The sequence below is a fragment of the Lepisma saccharinum genome, chromosome 14 (genome assembly GCF_977018435.1).
Source record: "Lepisma saccharinum chromosome 14, izLepSacc3.1, whole genome shotgun sequence".
Taxonomy (NCBI): Eukaryota; Metazoa; Arthropoda; class Insecta; order Zygentoma; family Lepismatidae; genus Lepisma; species Lepisma saccharinum.
The window spans coordinates 30,768,510-30,784,494 of NC_139242.1; the positions used below are offsets into that span (position 1 = coordinate 30,768,510).

At 36.3% G+C, this 15,985-nt stretch overlaps 1 protein-coding gene across 1 annotated transcript in view; it reads right to left on the reverse strand.

Annotated features, from left to right (window-relative positions):
- Positions 1-15,985, reverse strand: part of schlank (ceramide synthase schlank) — a 39,298-nt gene that overhangs the window by 12,500 nt on the left and 10,813 nt on the right. The window contains exons 4-6 of the mRNA XM_083135355.1: positions 10,615-10,723; positions 3,426-3,647; positions 1-119 (exon numbers count right to left, since the gene is read on the reverse strand). Coding sequence (XP_082991481.1) covers positions 1-119; positions 3,426-3,647; positions 10,615-10,723 — 450 coding nt within the window. The remainder of the gene's footprint in view (positions 120-3,425; positions 3,648-10,614; positions 10,724-15,985) is intronic.

Below are 15,985 nucleotides of genomic sequence, written 5' to 3' on the forward strand. Positions count from 1 at the left end.
CTGTAAACTATCCAGAAAGGTAAAACCCCTAAGCGTGTAACAATCCATAGAAGAGTGAATATAACAAAGGTAATATCACATAACCTTTGATAGTTCAAATATTTGGCCATTTTTGCTACCTGGAAATTAAAAAAATAATTAGAGTTGACTTTTCCATAATTATTGCAATTAAGAAGAATTGCATGGTGAATGGAATCTGGGCTAAGATTTTGGGTCAAATCCACATTCAAATGGGGATCTTTTTTGCACATAGAAATAACACTGCTGTTCATAACAACTTGCTGAAAAATTTGTGAAAATTGTGGGCCAGCAAGTCCCTAGCATTCTGCAAGAAGTCAAAATTGTGTTTTAATACTTGCATATTCCATAGAAACCCACTTTATTCAATGAAATGTCTGTTTATTAATGTTGTAATGTAGCTTGGGTGTCTGTGTGAAGTATCACAATGTGGTGCAGAGTATCATATCAAGCATTTTCAGAAATAAATAAAAAAACACTTGGGCGCTAGGTATGGATGTGGATATGTGAAAATATGCAAATCAAGTTTAGAGTGAATTTCTGAATGCACTGTAGCAAACGTACTGAATGTTCGAATGTTCATCTGCACACACAATTACAAATCTTAAAAATGTGAGACTAATCATTTTAAAAAAAATATTTAAATATTATTTGATAAAACACTATCTGTTACAAATATTTTATTTTTAGTTCTTCCTGTTGACTTGTTTGGGACAGTCACATTCTCATTTGCCACCAGTAAACAAACTATTTTTCTCATATTTTTATACATTTAGTTTTAATATCTGTGCAACTGCTTGCTATATATTATGCAAACTATTAAAACAAGCTTCTAAACCAGAATTTGTAAATTATTTAAAGAACTTTAAAACTGGTTTATGCATGCCACTGATCGTTCTCCAGCACATCCTTCTGATACCAGGTTTCCTCCCAATTGTACGAGGGCAGGTGAGGGACTTGTTCCTTCTTGCTCTCTGTGCCACAATTGGCAGAAGCAGTGTTGTTACATGAAGGGAAATTTGACAAAAAATATAGAAATTGACAGAAAATTCAAAGTTGTCGAACTTCTGTGTTTGCTTTACTAGCGGGTCTACATTGGTGTTTCATCTCTATTACATCCAATTACCGTATTTACGCGTGTATAATGTGCATCCTGGTTTTGGATGGGGAAAAGTTATAAAAAATTATGTCTCGCATATAATGTGAAGTACGATTCAGGTTCTTATTTGGCTTTCTTATTTGTAGGTCGTAAAGCTGTTGCTATGCCAATCAAAAGAGAATGACATTATACCTATTCAGTGAGTCACATGTGGCTATGTAGACCAAGAGGAGAATATCCTCTTGTGTAAACTATAAGTCACCAAACCATGCCACCTCCCCCCTCTCCCTCCACTGCGTTTAGCATCCCAAAGCTTTCACTCTTTAACCTCCTTATTTATTCTGTAATAGAAAACGAGATCAAAATTACCTTATGGATTTGTAGTGCTAAGGAAATTATTTTCTATTATTTCTAGCCCAACAAATACTGCTGATACGCATTCCCATGTGACGGGAGGTGCATGCTCGAATTCCACCAGAATGGCACTGCTTTTTTTGGTGTCACAGAACATTACATTACACAGTGAAAAATTGTGAGAAATGGCCTTTAAACTTTTATATGTGGTTTTGCTTATTCGTTCTTTACTTTTTCTAAAAAAAAACCTTGAAAATACATACTTTTTCTGTGATTGACATAACATTTATACGAGGAACATTCAGGACCCTCAAACTAGCAGTTAGCAGCACAAGATTTCTTCCATCATATTATTTGGCCAGTAATACATTTTCATTATTATTTTCTTTTTCCTTATAATTTCTTTCATCCAAATTACCATAAAAATCAGAACATTCCTTCATTTACTGATGAGCTTATTTCAACCACATTGCACATTAATGTCACAAACTTGAATGGAATATTGTGTCCAGATTCAGAAACTGCAGAATTTAAGCTTTACAATGATATACCGTGTGTTCATTTCGATCTTCAGCCGAGAGATCGGGAGAAGCAAGGCGGGCGGCGCTGGCGAAGATGCCGACATTTGCGGCCTGTAATGCCCGCTTATTTTTATGGACATATGCAGACATTTATATAAATATTCCAAAATGAGCACTAACCTGTGTTATAAGAATACGGTTTTAATTTTAGTAGCTTAGTGGCTGTATGTGCTGATGATTTTGACACGCCCATCTCCTGTGAAACACGGCGTAGAGGTTTGTTTGGAGAACGTTCTAACGCTGCACCAATTTCATCGAGCTTTTCTTCTGTTAGAATCTGTCGTTTTTGCTTAGGTGTTTTAAAATTTAACGATCCAATTTCTCGTAATTTAAGGACAAGATGTCTAACCGTATCTCTATGTGGAGGTGAAATGCCTGGGAAATTCTGTACAAAATGCCTACACACATCTCGACACGAGTCTGTTTTCACGTAAGTGTCATACATAAAAAAATATTTGTTCTAAAGTGAACCTTGCAGCTGGCATTCCAATCGTCTCACTGACACAACACACATACACAATGCAATAACACAAAAAAGTAACGGCAAGTAACCAAGAATAACACACTTTCGCACAGTACGAAATTAACATGCTCTTTGTTTACATCTGCTCGCCACTATATTCACAGCTCTGTCTTCATCTAGTCGCGAAGGAACACAAAACTAGAGCTCGGAGATTTCGGATTGCAAGGAAGCTCACGAACACCATTGACTTTTAACGGTTTCGTCTGCAGCGTAATCTTGATACAGTGTTGCACATTCGAAACCTCCAAACGACCCCCATCGACACAAAACTCTTTCAAGGATATAAACTTAAGCAGGACGTTACTGGTCAAAACTATGATTAAAATGTTTTATTATCTGTGGCTCTTAACATCGTTTCTAAAGCGTATTTATTTGTGTATATAAGGGCAGAACTTGGATGAATTACAGAAGAACTTTTGCGTGTTATAACACAGGTTAGTGCTCGTTTTGCAATATTTATATAAATGTCTGCGTATGTCCATAAAAATAAGCGGGCATTACAGGCCGCAAATGTCGGCATCTCCGTCAGCGCCACCCGCCACGCTTCTCCCGATCTCTCTGCTGAAAATCGAAATGAACGCATGGTATAACATGATAGGGTTCCGTAAACATGAAAAATCAATGTGTCACAAAATCATGCAATGACTGTGTATGGTTTCATGTTGACTGTCCGAATTATTCCGTGCATAATACGCACCACAGTTTTTGGGAGCAAAAATTTTGAAAAAAAGTGTGAATTTTATACATGAGTAAATACGGTAATCACGATGGGGTGTAATATACATTAAATAAGATTTGTTGCAGTAAACCAGGTCAAATTTTCAGAATAAGTCACTGGTTTGGGACTTACCTCCAAAAATATATCGGCACAATCATGGACTAGCAACACCAAAGTTCCAATTCTTGTCAAGTTGCACACCCATGAGAAGGAAAGAAGGGAGATTGTTGCTATGTGATGCACAAACATCTGCCAGAAATCTTTCCGCTTCACGTCAACGAACTGAGAGGCGGTCAGTGACCAATAGAAGGTGAGGGAAATCATGTAGTACCACCAAACATCAAAAGTCACATTCTGAAAGAATAACATCTTGTTAGAATAACATCAGTCATGCACTTAACATGCAAAGAGGTTTACTAGCAAGAGCATTTGATATGATACGTCTTCCTGTGTGCTCTTTCTATTTCCCATTTATAACGTTTTATAAAGCATAAAGATGGCTAGTTTTATCTGGGAAGGGGGGGAGTTGAGGAATCTCTCTAATTTCAAAGCATCGATTCATCCGGAAAGATTATAACATTGGAAAAGGAAATCAATTTAGTAAGAAATTACCATGACATATTATTATATAACACATAAGATAATTTAAATTTAGCAGCAATATTATTTTTGTTTCTAAATGTGCATACTTTGATAGAATACAAAAACTTGCACTAAGCTACTACTACTTTGAACCGATACCCACCAATAATGAAAATTGTAGCAATTAAAAAGATGCTGCAAATATTGATTAATATTTACGAGTGACTATTCCACCCCAATTATAAGTATCAACTTATCATAGCATTGCTTTAAAATAACCAAACATTACATCAGAATAAGAAAATACCTGTTACTTAATCACAAATATGTTTTTTTCACATAATATTTGTACAAAATCAATGGACACTATAAATTTTGCATATAAGACTACGCAAAAGTGTTGATAGGCATTTTTGTAGACCGAGAAAATGATCAAAATGCTGGAAACGTACCAGTAAATAAAAGCCAACCAACATTAGCTCAACCCTACAAAACTACAGCAATGCATGCTTCGTATCATTTGAAGAAAAAGCTAGCGTCCCTGCACATAGAGCATCATGCCATGAAGGTATAGGTTCCACACATTCACAATTTACATGATTTGTGCAGGTGATGTGATCAGCATCATGCTCTGGCTGCCTTTACTCTTCAGGTAGACATTTGGTTTCTAAGCACATTCAACAAGTAGTGACAACAAGTATATGGTGGTAAAACACTCAGCATTATTATTGATGTTAAAGACTAGTGAAGGGCACCATCGGCTAATTAGTCGTTAGTGGAAACAAAATATAGACTACTTAGTTGAAAAAATTAGTCGTTCAACTAATATTAGTCGAAGTAGTCATTTAACTAATATTAGTCGAAGTAGTCATTTGACTAATATTAGTCATTTCATTAATATTAATCAAACTTTTAATTGACTTCCTTTGCGCCTAATTTAAGTCTAACTATGTAATTTTTATTATTATTATTTTGAAATTTCTCACCTCTAAGTTATGCTGAGACAGGCTAAATGGGACTACATCTGCAGTTCTAAGATACAAACTATTGTACAATGTAATACATATGTAGACCGCAGAAAATAGAACCCGAAAACTCTCGAAAACAGTCTCAGTGGCTGACACTGAGTTGTGGATTCATGATGTCGCCACCAACGGTTCCGGCTCCAAATCCCAGACTAGACATGGGCAGCAGGACTGGATTTGTGTGTGTGTGGAGGGGGAAGGGGGGAGATCCGAAAATGTGGTACAAAATAACATATGTGAAATGCTAACTTTCTGGCAGTATTGAAGCTAGATGTACAATTATAGAGTTGCTGGATTATAATTATGGTCCAAAGTAACTGAACAAATTCAACTTACTGATATACAACTCTGACCCAACAAAAAAGTCAGGATACACACGTTGTACAGTTTCGTGTTTATTGTTTACATTAAAGTCTCAGAAGTATTCTAATAGTACTATTTCATTATATTAACAATATTTTCAAAATTCAGGGCAGTTGCCCTCCACTTTTGCACTCCCACTACCGTATTTCACCACTTTTGTCGCAGATTTTACGTCAAAATTTTAGTAGGGTGTGACTTGTGTTAAGCGTTATTATTTTTTTATTAAAAAAAAGTCCCGAGACACTTGAAAGTTATTTGTTACTAGGAAAACTGCCTTTGTTTGCAAGATTAGGATGCATGGAAACTTGTGAATACATAAAAATTGGATAGTCTAAATCGACGCACACCACATCTTGGTAACAAGTAGCGAACATTTTTCCGGGCTGAAAAAGAAAAGTAAGGCATTAGTTGTTATTAATTTGTGCATTATAGTTGAAATAATACACCTGAGAGTGTTGCGATATACGGACTGTGTCCAAAGATCATGCGCCGCTATAATTGGTTTCGTTATCTGACGTGCCAATGAGGCGATTACCAGATGAATAGTTAAAAACAAATTTTTGGACTGAGAAAACAGAGTGCAATGAAATACGATATGTTTTCTTAATAAAAGAAACTAGCGACAGGGATTAAAAAAGTGGGCTGTCTCTAATAAATCGACATAGCTGGTCGACTTGCATCAATGGTTATAAAACTGATATTGCAAAATATTGCAGACTGCAGAATCCTGGAGCCTGGCTCCCTCACCAAACAACCCATTCATTTATGCAACGACAAAATTGTACATTTACTTGAAAATCTGAAAAATCGTGTTATTTTTATAGATTCACATCAAAATATTTCATAGTTCGGAGGGGGGGGGGGGGTGTCCCCCTTGAGTATGTGGATGTGCATGGGTGTTCCCTGTTGAGTGTCCATTCACCAATTTCATAATAATTACACCAAATACAGGAATGACATGAAGAACGGTCCGGCTTTGAAAATTATAGAACCCTGAGAAACAGCTGCAATCAGGAGATAAGGAAAGCAAAGTGCCGATTTGCATACGAATTGCTCAACCACCAAAATAAACCAGACGTTCTCTGGAAAAAATTGAAAATTCTAGGTGTCGGGAAACAGAAAAAGTACGACCACAGTCCAAAATTTGCACCAGATGTACTGAATGACCATTTTTGTGACCTACCGATTATTGAAAATAGCATTAAAAGTGAAACTATTCGGAATATCGCAACACACTCCACAAATGCTCCAAAACTTTGCTTTTCCTGGATTTCACTGGAACAAGTTAAAAAAAAATCTTTAATTAAGATAAAATCGTCGGCCGTAGGAATAGATGAAGTTTCCATTCTCATGATCAAAAAAATCCTCCACCACGTCCTTATTCCTATCATGGACATATTTAATTTCTCCTTGCTTTCTGGCACATTTCAGTCGCTTTGGAAACTCGCCCAGGTATGCTGTGTACCTAAAACAAACAACGAAACCAATGTAAACAATTTTAGACCAATCAGCATCCTTCCAGCTCTGTCTAAGGCCCTAGAAGATCTTATTAGTATTCAAACCCGTGACTTCCTAGCACGAAATAACCTAATAGACCACCTTCCATCTGGGTTCTGTAGAAACCACACCACATGCACGACTCTCATCAACGTAACGGACGACATCAGGTTAGCCATGGACAATCGAGAAATTACAATGCTTGTTCTTCTCGATTTTACCAAAGCCAACCAAACCATTGACCACAAAATTTAACACACTAAACTATCATCCCTATTCAGTTTCTCGAACTCTATGGTTAACTGGTTCCGTTCCTACCTGCATGGACGTCAACAATGTGTCCTCGACCCATATCAAAGGTCATCCTGGAAAAGCATCCCCTGTGGCGTCCCTCAAGGCACCGTACTGGGCCCCTTCCTGTTCACACTGTATATAAACGGCCTCCCGCCGGTGCTTAACCACTGTAGGTATCACATCTATGCCGACGACTTTCAATTATACTTTTCCTTCCCTCCTCAAGAAATACTGTATGCAACCGAATATATAAACAACGACCTGAAGAAAATCAATAAGTGGTCGGTAGACCACAGCTTGCACGTCAACCTGACCAAAACCCAGTGTACGCTCGTAGGCTCCCCGAAGATTCTTAACAAAATTGACTAATTAAATCTCCCTAAGCTTGCGGTTAATGATATACACTTAACTCTCTCCACTATGGTTAAAAATCTGGTAATTACGCTCAACCATCATCTTACCTGGAGAGAACATGTGACTTCAGTATGTAAAAGAGCTTTTGGTGGACTACACTCTCTCTACCGGCTTAAAAACTTCCTCCCCGAATATATAAAAACCAAACTTGTTCAATCTCTTGTCTTCCCTATAATTGATTATTGTGACACTGTTTATTCGGATGTTAATCACGAGCAAGCTAAACGCCTGCAGAGAATCCAGAATGGCTGCATTCGCTTCGTATTTGACATAAAATATTCTGAACATTTGACACCGTATTATGCGAAGGTCGAGTGGCTGAAATTAAGTGATAAACGGATTTACCACAACCTTGTCCTACTGTACAAAGCCCTAGAAATAAAAGATCCTAAATACCTATCCAGGCAGTTTCATTATCTTTCGGACTTTCACTCCCGCAACACCAGATCACGTGATAAGATAAATCTCTGCTATCCATTCCTCTCCACAGATCTAACTTTTACGCCAATTCTTTTACCGTTACTTCTGCAGGACACTGGAACAGACTGCCCCCCAAAATCCAAGCCTCTTCCTCAATTGTAATATTCAAAAGAAAATTAAAATTACACATGTTAAACATTTTGGACCTAGAATGAATTCCCAGAAAACAATGAATAATACCTTTAGCTAACGAAATTTGCCTTCTCTATGTGTGTGTATGTGTGCGAGTGTTCATATAGAAACAGTACTGCATTTATTTTTAATTTTCTCTTCAGATATATTTTTCATTGTGTTAGTAAAAAATGATCTACTGTGATTAATGGTTAATCCAGTTTTTGACTCCTCTTATGCAAACAGTATTACTTTTTTTTTTTAATTTTACTTTTATTACTTATTTTTCTATTGCCACTTTATTTTTCATTTTTTCATTGAATACAATTAATTGTAAAGAAAAATTTAATACTATAGTTATTGGTTAAGTGGAAGAGAAGGCATTAATGCCTTAACTTCACCATGTAAACAAAGTCCCAAATAAATAAATAAATTACTTATCCTTATCATCATGATTATCCAAAAGTGGCAGAGAAATGATAAATTACACAAATACAAATTCAAATACTAGGAGGCTTAACGTAGCATTTTCAAGTAACGATTACTTCCCGGTACGGGAACAAGAAACATTATAATGTAAATATGGTTATTTTTTGGAGTGAAACATGGATACGGTAAAAATTTAAAAGAATGTTTCTCATCTCGATTGGGCTCTCAATACACAGCTGTAAATACATACATGGGAATTAATATTGTCACAAGTTGACAATATCCTCCATGTTTCGTTATTAATTTACATCCCTTTCTTCCTCTTTAAGATAATTGGGACTATGAGAATGAATAGTGATTAGAGAATATTGATGAGTGGAAACTTACAAAGGAACACCTAGGATTATAACCCGGAGCCATCGGCAAGAATGTTAATGGATCACTCAATGTACTCAGCCACCGATGTTATTCGAAAATTTCTACCCGGGGTAAAAGGAAAGTGAAAATCAACGTATTATAGAGTCTGCGGCAAGTTTTAAGATCATACTGCACAGTGTAAATTTTAGTATTTGCTCCACGAACATAATTAGTGTTTATTTAAATTAAATTAATTGCCCCTTACCTTGCATGAGAGCTGGTGAATTTTAAACTAATTCTTATATTCTTAGTTTAAGAATATTTTCATTGCAGTACAATGCTTTTAAACTAAATCCTCTACTCCATTTGAAGACGAGAAATGGAGAGCTTTGTGATTTAAATATTGCGATGTCTTTCTTACACCAACCATCGCAATACCTAGGGATGGTCACTGGCCCATGAATTCCAAGAAACGTGAAATCTGAATGCGTATCCCCTGAGAAAGTACAGCAGTGTAAACGAAAATAGCAACATGAATCACAACATCACCCGGAGGTAAGGGCAGCCTTCCCTTTCTGTGGTGCGGTACATGGGTTGGAATTTCCCAGTCAGTGACTGTCCAAGAAAAACCATCCTGTTTCACTTCGTAACTGGAAGACCTCTACTCCAGTAGACGATGGTTCATTTGGAATCTGAATGAGTCATGTTCATTTCCACTGAAATTACTCGGAAAAGCAGTCGACTGACGGTTGACGATTGAAATTAGTCGTGTGACCACTTCGACTAATATTTGTCGTTCGACTAATATTAGTAATTTGACTACTTCGACTAATATTAGTAATTCAACTACTTCGACTAATATTAATAATTCGACTACTTCGACTAATATTAGTAATTCGACTACTCCGACTAATATTAGTAATTCTACTACATAGACTAATATTAGTCGTTTGACTACTTCGACTAATATTAATCAAACTACTAATTTGACTAATATTAGTTGATGGTTTTAATAATTGACTAATGGCCATCACTAGTTAAGACTTGGTTGGACCTTTGGTTGATGGGAGCGAAGCTATTTTCCAAATTTCCTCTCCTTTCAAAAAAATGCTATCATATTCCAAAATCAGAGAGCCGCAGTTGTCTAGTCGGTAGGGCATCTGACTGGAATGTGGGAGACCCAGGTTCAATTGACGGGGTGAATGATCTAAGGTCAGACTCTCTCTACCCTTGTCCCCAGCTCTGAGGCTCACCCAGCCTCCATCAGGGCCATCCAGGGGGGTAAAGGTGGCCAGAGTGTGATGCTGATCACATTACCTCAAAAATGGCCGAGATCGAGAATGTGTGGGGGTAGATCCCCACATCCCCTAAATGTGTCTTCGTGGCATGTGCTACATGCACAGAGAACTTTACCTTTTTACTTTTTATTTCAAAATATGTAAAATTACATCTGCCTAGAATTCCTACTAGAGCGTTCATGTGAATCTTCATCTTCTTTGCTTTTGCTGTTGTCTAGACATCCACAATAGTTTAATAGGCCAATGTACCCACAAAACTAATACGAGTAACTAGACATCAGTAAATGCAAACATGAAAAATTACAGTTTTCTTTTTTTTAAAGTAGAGGAAAATTTGTAAATGGCTTCGCTGGCATTGGCCAAAGGTCCAGCTAAATTTAATATCTATATCGTTCACTTTGTCTGCTCCCCATACTACATGATACAGGTAATACGTAGTATATATGCATTCAAATTAACAAGGTTCCTTACCTGATGGGGATATCCATACCAACAGTGCCTAATATTCCACAGCCATGGTTTATCCCACAAACAAAGGCAACCATACACAAAGGAATAGGTGTAGTACAACCATCTCCATCTGAATAGAAAAAGTACACCAAATAAATCATTTAGAAATTTTAAGTGTGCACAAATGTTTGTAACAACAAATAACCATACAATAAATAGTGCATATTATGTAACTGCTCAATTATAAGTGTATGTCAAGCCTTACCAAAATCACCTTAGTTACACTTGATATTTTACACCAAGGAAAACATTAAGAAAAAATTAAAAACAATTGTCTACACATTCAGAAGAAAATGATTGTAGCACCTAAATAAAATCCTATACAAACACACTTATTTTGTTCTATTATGAGAATCTCTTAGAAACAGTTATCCAATTGCGACTTCAATCACTCCTTTAATCTACATCTATGATTTAGGATACCGTTATCTAAATGGTTTTGAAAACTTTTCTTGTAGATACAGTATATAAATTCTCAATGTTTCAATGTTGAAACATCACAGAAGGAACAATATTTTAGCAGACAAATAAAGTTTAAAAAATTGCACGTTCAAAAGCATCAAAATACAAACCCAATTCTTTTTTATGAGTTCCTGTTTCTAAGTAATCTTAATGGATGCAGGTGTTTTCGGATTTAATGGTCTTTTAAATAGTGAGGTTTTTTTAAATTGAAATATGTCAAGGGACAGTTTTTAAGTGTTTTTAACCCCAACCCTCTACCTAATCCTCAAATTACACTCTACAACGCAGCATTATGTTTCAGTGCTTATAAAGAATTGTGAACCTGATGAAGGGGGCAGTTGTACCCTGAACCGTCGTTCTTAGAACAATTGCATACTCACTTACGGAAGTAGTTTTTAAACTAATTTTATACTATTTTTAATATTGTTTATATTATATAGTGAGTAATATGCACCCAGCCACAAAATGTTACCCAATACAGCCTACACATACATACATGCATTGTTTATATAAATAGTACCTTATCACAGTGAAAAAATGTACAGATTATAAAATACATTATAGGGTGCAATTTGTAATAAAATTTTAGCTACCATAATTTTGTTCTGATCACTGACATTCCATGATTTTTTTCTACTTTTCCAATTTGTCACGATGCTGTAAATATTAAATCAATTTTAGTCTTTAATTAACAGTGGAATTAATCTAAATCATATATGGTACAGTTACGGTAGGAACATTTTAGGGTTTCAACGATCCCAGTGACTTTTTTTTTTTTGGAGAATTTGGAATATATTTTGGGATGGCAATACTGACGTTTGAAGAAATATACATAACGTTCCTGTACGATAACTTCTATCCCTTTGTATTTTGAATCAGTATGCAAAAGTTCATGTCTATATAGCAAATAGTAACAGAGAAATTAATTTTCACAAAAGGGTCAAAAATCATACGTTGGCTGTGAACTTTCCAATTATATCCATACGTGCCGAAAGGGTTAAGATGTGTGTCTGGAGCTTCCCCATCTCCTATTCAATCATATAACCATGGAAACAATCAAATTACTACAACAGGGTGGTTACACACAAGCAGAAATGAAATTCCCTGACTTTTCCAGGTTTTCCAGGACAAAATTTACATTTTTCCCTGACAATTACAAACTAAACTAAATCGATCTTTTTGCAAATGGAAATAATAAACTCATACAGATCCACGTATGGTTTTGTTAAGTACCAATACTATCTTCTATGAAATTGACTTAATTTCTCTATTCTCTATGATTTGAATTCAAACTGCAAAATAGTGAATTTGGAAAATTATTACAATTCACAAGCTACGGAAGGATTACAGAATTTTGTCATACGAAGTAAGTTTAAAATAAAATACTTGATTATTTTTAAAGTTACAACTAAATGAGATAAGAGTGAAGAGAGCTTGATTAAGAAATAGAATTTGTAATTTATCAGTCTCCTTATACATTCTCGGTATTATATGTTGATATTTTCACTGAGGTTTGGAACCCTCTGCTTGCAAGAACCATGAGTGCGGACTCATTTTTCAATGCATAAAGCTACTTCTCTCTTCTCTGTAAAGTAAACAAATTAACTCTTGCATATATGTGAAACAATTGAATCGAACAAAATAAAGTGTCATATTTCCTTATATTATCAATGGGATTTCTGCTTCAGTACAGTATATCCAACTGAAGTACTGTGAAACTGACAACATGCAGTTATACCATTAATGCTGACAAAAAGGGTATGTAGGTATTAGAAATTGAACGCAAGGAATTTATAGAATTGCATTGTATAGGTACCCGATTTAGCTAACCACACATTAAAACAGGAAAACACTAATAATAAAAGCTTCTGAAAGTTCATATACGAGGGGCATCCTGAAAAAAGCTCCAAAGGTGCCTATACACAGCACTAGTGGTCGGAGAGCGACATACACACATGCAGGCAGGAAGAAGTGGCATGTAGCTGTAATCTGGTACAGTTGCAATGCAACCGTTTTAGGACAGTTCTAGATTAAAGATTGCAGCTCTCACACAGTCTCCCACAGACTGCGATATAGCCTACATTGCACGCTCAGAATTTGGCACAGAGCCACCAGCAATCGTGTGAGGTGTGCAGACCAGACGTCGTGAGTGATAGTATGGTCAGACGATGGTGCAGACAATTCACGGAAGGCCAATCGAATGTGCACAACCCCATACAGCTGAGTACACACATCACATCACATTTGACCACTACCTGGCCTTGAATGTACAGACTTTCATCTCTTCGTTTAACTGAAGAGGTTTCTAGCAGGGCAAGGATTTGACAGCTACACTGCGGTAGAGATAGTTCCAGTCTTTGCTGTCAGACACATATAACATGGGCATACAAAATTTAGTGCCATGCTACGACAGATGCAAGAACAACGATGGTGATTATACCGAAAATTAGGTTAGAACTCACTGTTACTAATGCAATACATTACAACTGATATTCTTGTTTTATTTATACCTAATCGGCAGACTCTTTGATATTTTGTTATTTTCTTCAAATTGGTGTATTTTCTTATTTTTTTATTTTTACTATACGGTGTTATTTTTCCCAAGATTCACATTTTCATTTTAGCGCATTTTCTGGCAAATATATGAAATTATACCTTCATGGTGTTTCAAAACTACCGTTTCAAATTGTAAGTCACATGGCTTACGCCTCTTCGTGAGAGTTTGATATCTTCAAAGTTATTTTGGGAAAGTTATTTTCCATACCCCTTTTTTAATTTTAAGGTAAGGATTTTAGATAATGGAATTTTCCCCGTACATACTGAAGGGTGCATAATGACCATAAGTGGCGACGCAACCAAAAAATTAAAATAATCAATCTCACGTGACAGATACCGATATATTATGGCTCCAAAAATTGGCATTATCTTTTTTTGACTTGTTTGTGTTATGTTTCCCAAAATTCGCGTTTTTGTTTTAGAACATGTATCTGCCAGATATACCGAAAAATATACTCCATTGTGCTTTTAAACTATTATTTTAAATTGTAGGTCACATTGTCTACGTATTTTCGTGACAGTTTGATATGTTGGAACAGATTTTTGAGGAAGTAAAAGTAAAGTGCTCCCCTGCACTTTCCCATGAAGGTGTATAGGGGTGTGGAGTTAGGGTCCCACACTTTCCTGATCACGGCCGAAGGAGGGGGTGATGTGATCAGCACCACGCTCCTGGCTACTTTTATCCCTCAAAGTTTCCTCAAGGTACCAGCTTCATATGATGCTGGGTGGGTGCCGAAGCAGTTTGAATAGGTGGAAAACATCCTGGTTCTCCCCTGCAGGGGATCGACCCCGGGTCTCTCGCATAGTAGTCACATGCCCTAACGACTGATCTCCATTATTACTTGCTCGACAACTGTCGATGGTGTGCACTTAGCTCGGTAATTCAAAACATATCTCGTGCGACAAATACGAAGATGAGGCTCTCGTGTGACGGTAGATACATACTCGATCTCCTGTTAGAACCCTGCAAATTTGCTCTGTGATGCAAATGATTTCGATAGAAGTTGAAAACATTGTGGGAAATACATGATTTAATGTGGCTGTCGGAATTATTTCATGTACGTATAAGTATAACTCTATAGTTTACTCTTGAGTAAAATGTTGGAAAACTTGCATGTTCTATGTACCCAAACATGGCCCAGAAAAGACAAGAATGTTGGATTTCACGGAATTTTTCGTTGTTTTAGGACATTTCTTTAAAAAAAATTGCTATAAACGCCAACAATTCACATTTTATGCCAAATTCACATTATTTCGAAATTCCAAATGGGCAAAAAATGTGTCCAGACATCACTGCACATTCCTAAACATAACTTCGCAGCAATTACCAGTTTTCACGGTTTTGGCGTTTGTGGTTCCCTACTAATCGGAAATTACTTTCTGGCCACCCCTTGTATAAATCAGTAGATGGAAAGTGAAAATTTAGCAGGGTTGGCAGAGAAAAGTCAATTCTTGAAGAAAGTGATTTGCTTTTATGATTGAATGATTCGAGTAAATATGATATTAAAATATTTACGTATTTATTATTAGTATTTTATTTCATAATATTGGACATTAACTTCACTCAGTGAGAGATTAATGACCATCTCTCACAGACAGGACAGAGAGTGGCGTTAATTTCATTGCAATACTAGTGTTGAGGTTGCGACCATGCACTTGCCAATTTTTATAACGTTCAGCAATGCAGGTTTACGTTTCACTTTTTCGTGATAATATTCAATATATATGCCGTTTGGTTGGATTCTTCTTGATATCTAAAAATAGTGCAATGCCATTGTAAACGTATGTTAACTTGTGCGAAACCAGTAATACGTCAGGATGATGAAAGAAAACCTTCGTAAGCACTGCTAACAGTTGGGCTGAAAAGTTCGTAGGCTAACATAGTAAAAAATATTTTTTTGACAAAATTCGATTTTATTATTCAATATAGTTGCCTTCGAGGGCGATACAACGATTATAGCTGTCATACAATTTTTCGATGACATTTTTATAGTACGATTTCTCTTTAGCCTCAAAATAGGCCTCAGTTTCGGCGATTACCTCTTCATCAGTGCTAAATTTCTTTCCAGCGAGCATTCTTTTAAGGTCTGCAAACAGGAAAAAGTCACTGGGGGCCAGATCTGGAGAATATGGTGGATGGGGAAGCAATTCGTAGTCTAATTCATATAATTTTGCCATCGTTTTCATTGATTTGTGACACGGTGCATTGTCTTGATGAAACAGCACTTTTTTCTTCTTCAAATGGGGCCGTTTTTTCGTGATTTCATCCTTTAAACGCTCCAACAACGCTATGTAATAATCGCTGTTGATGGTC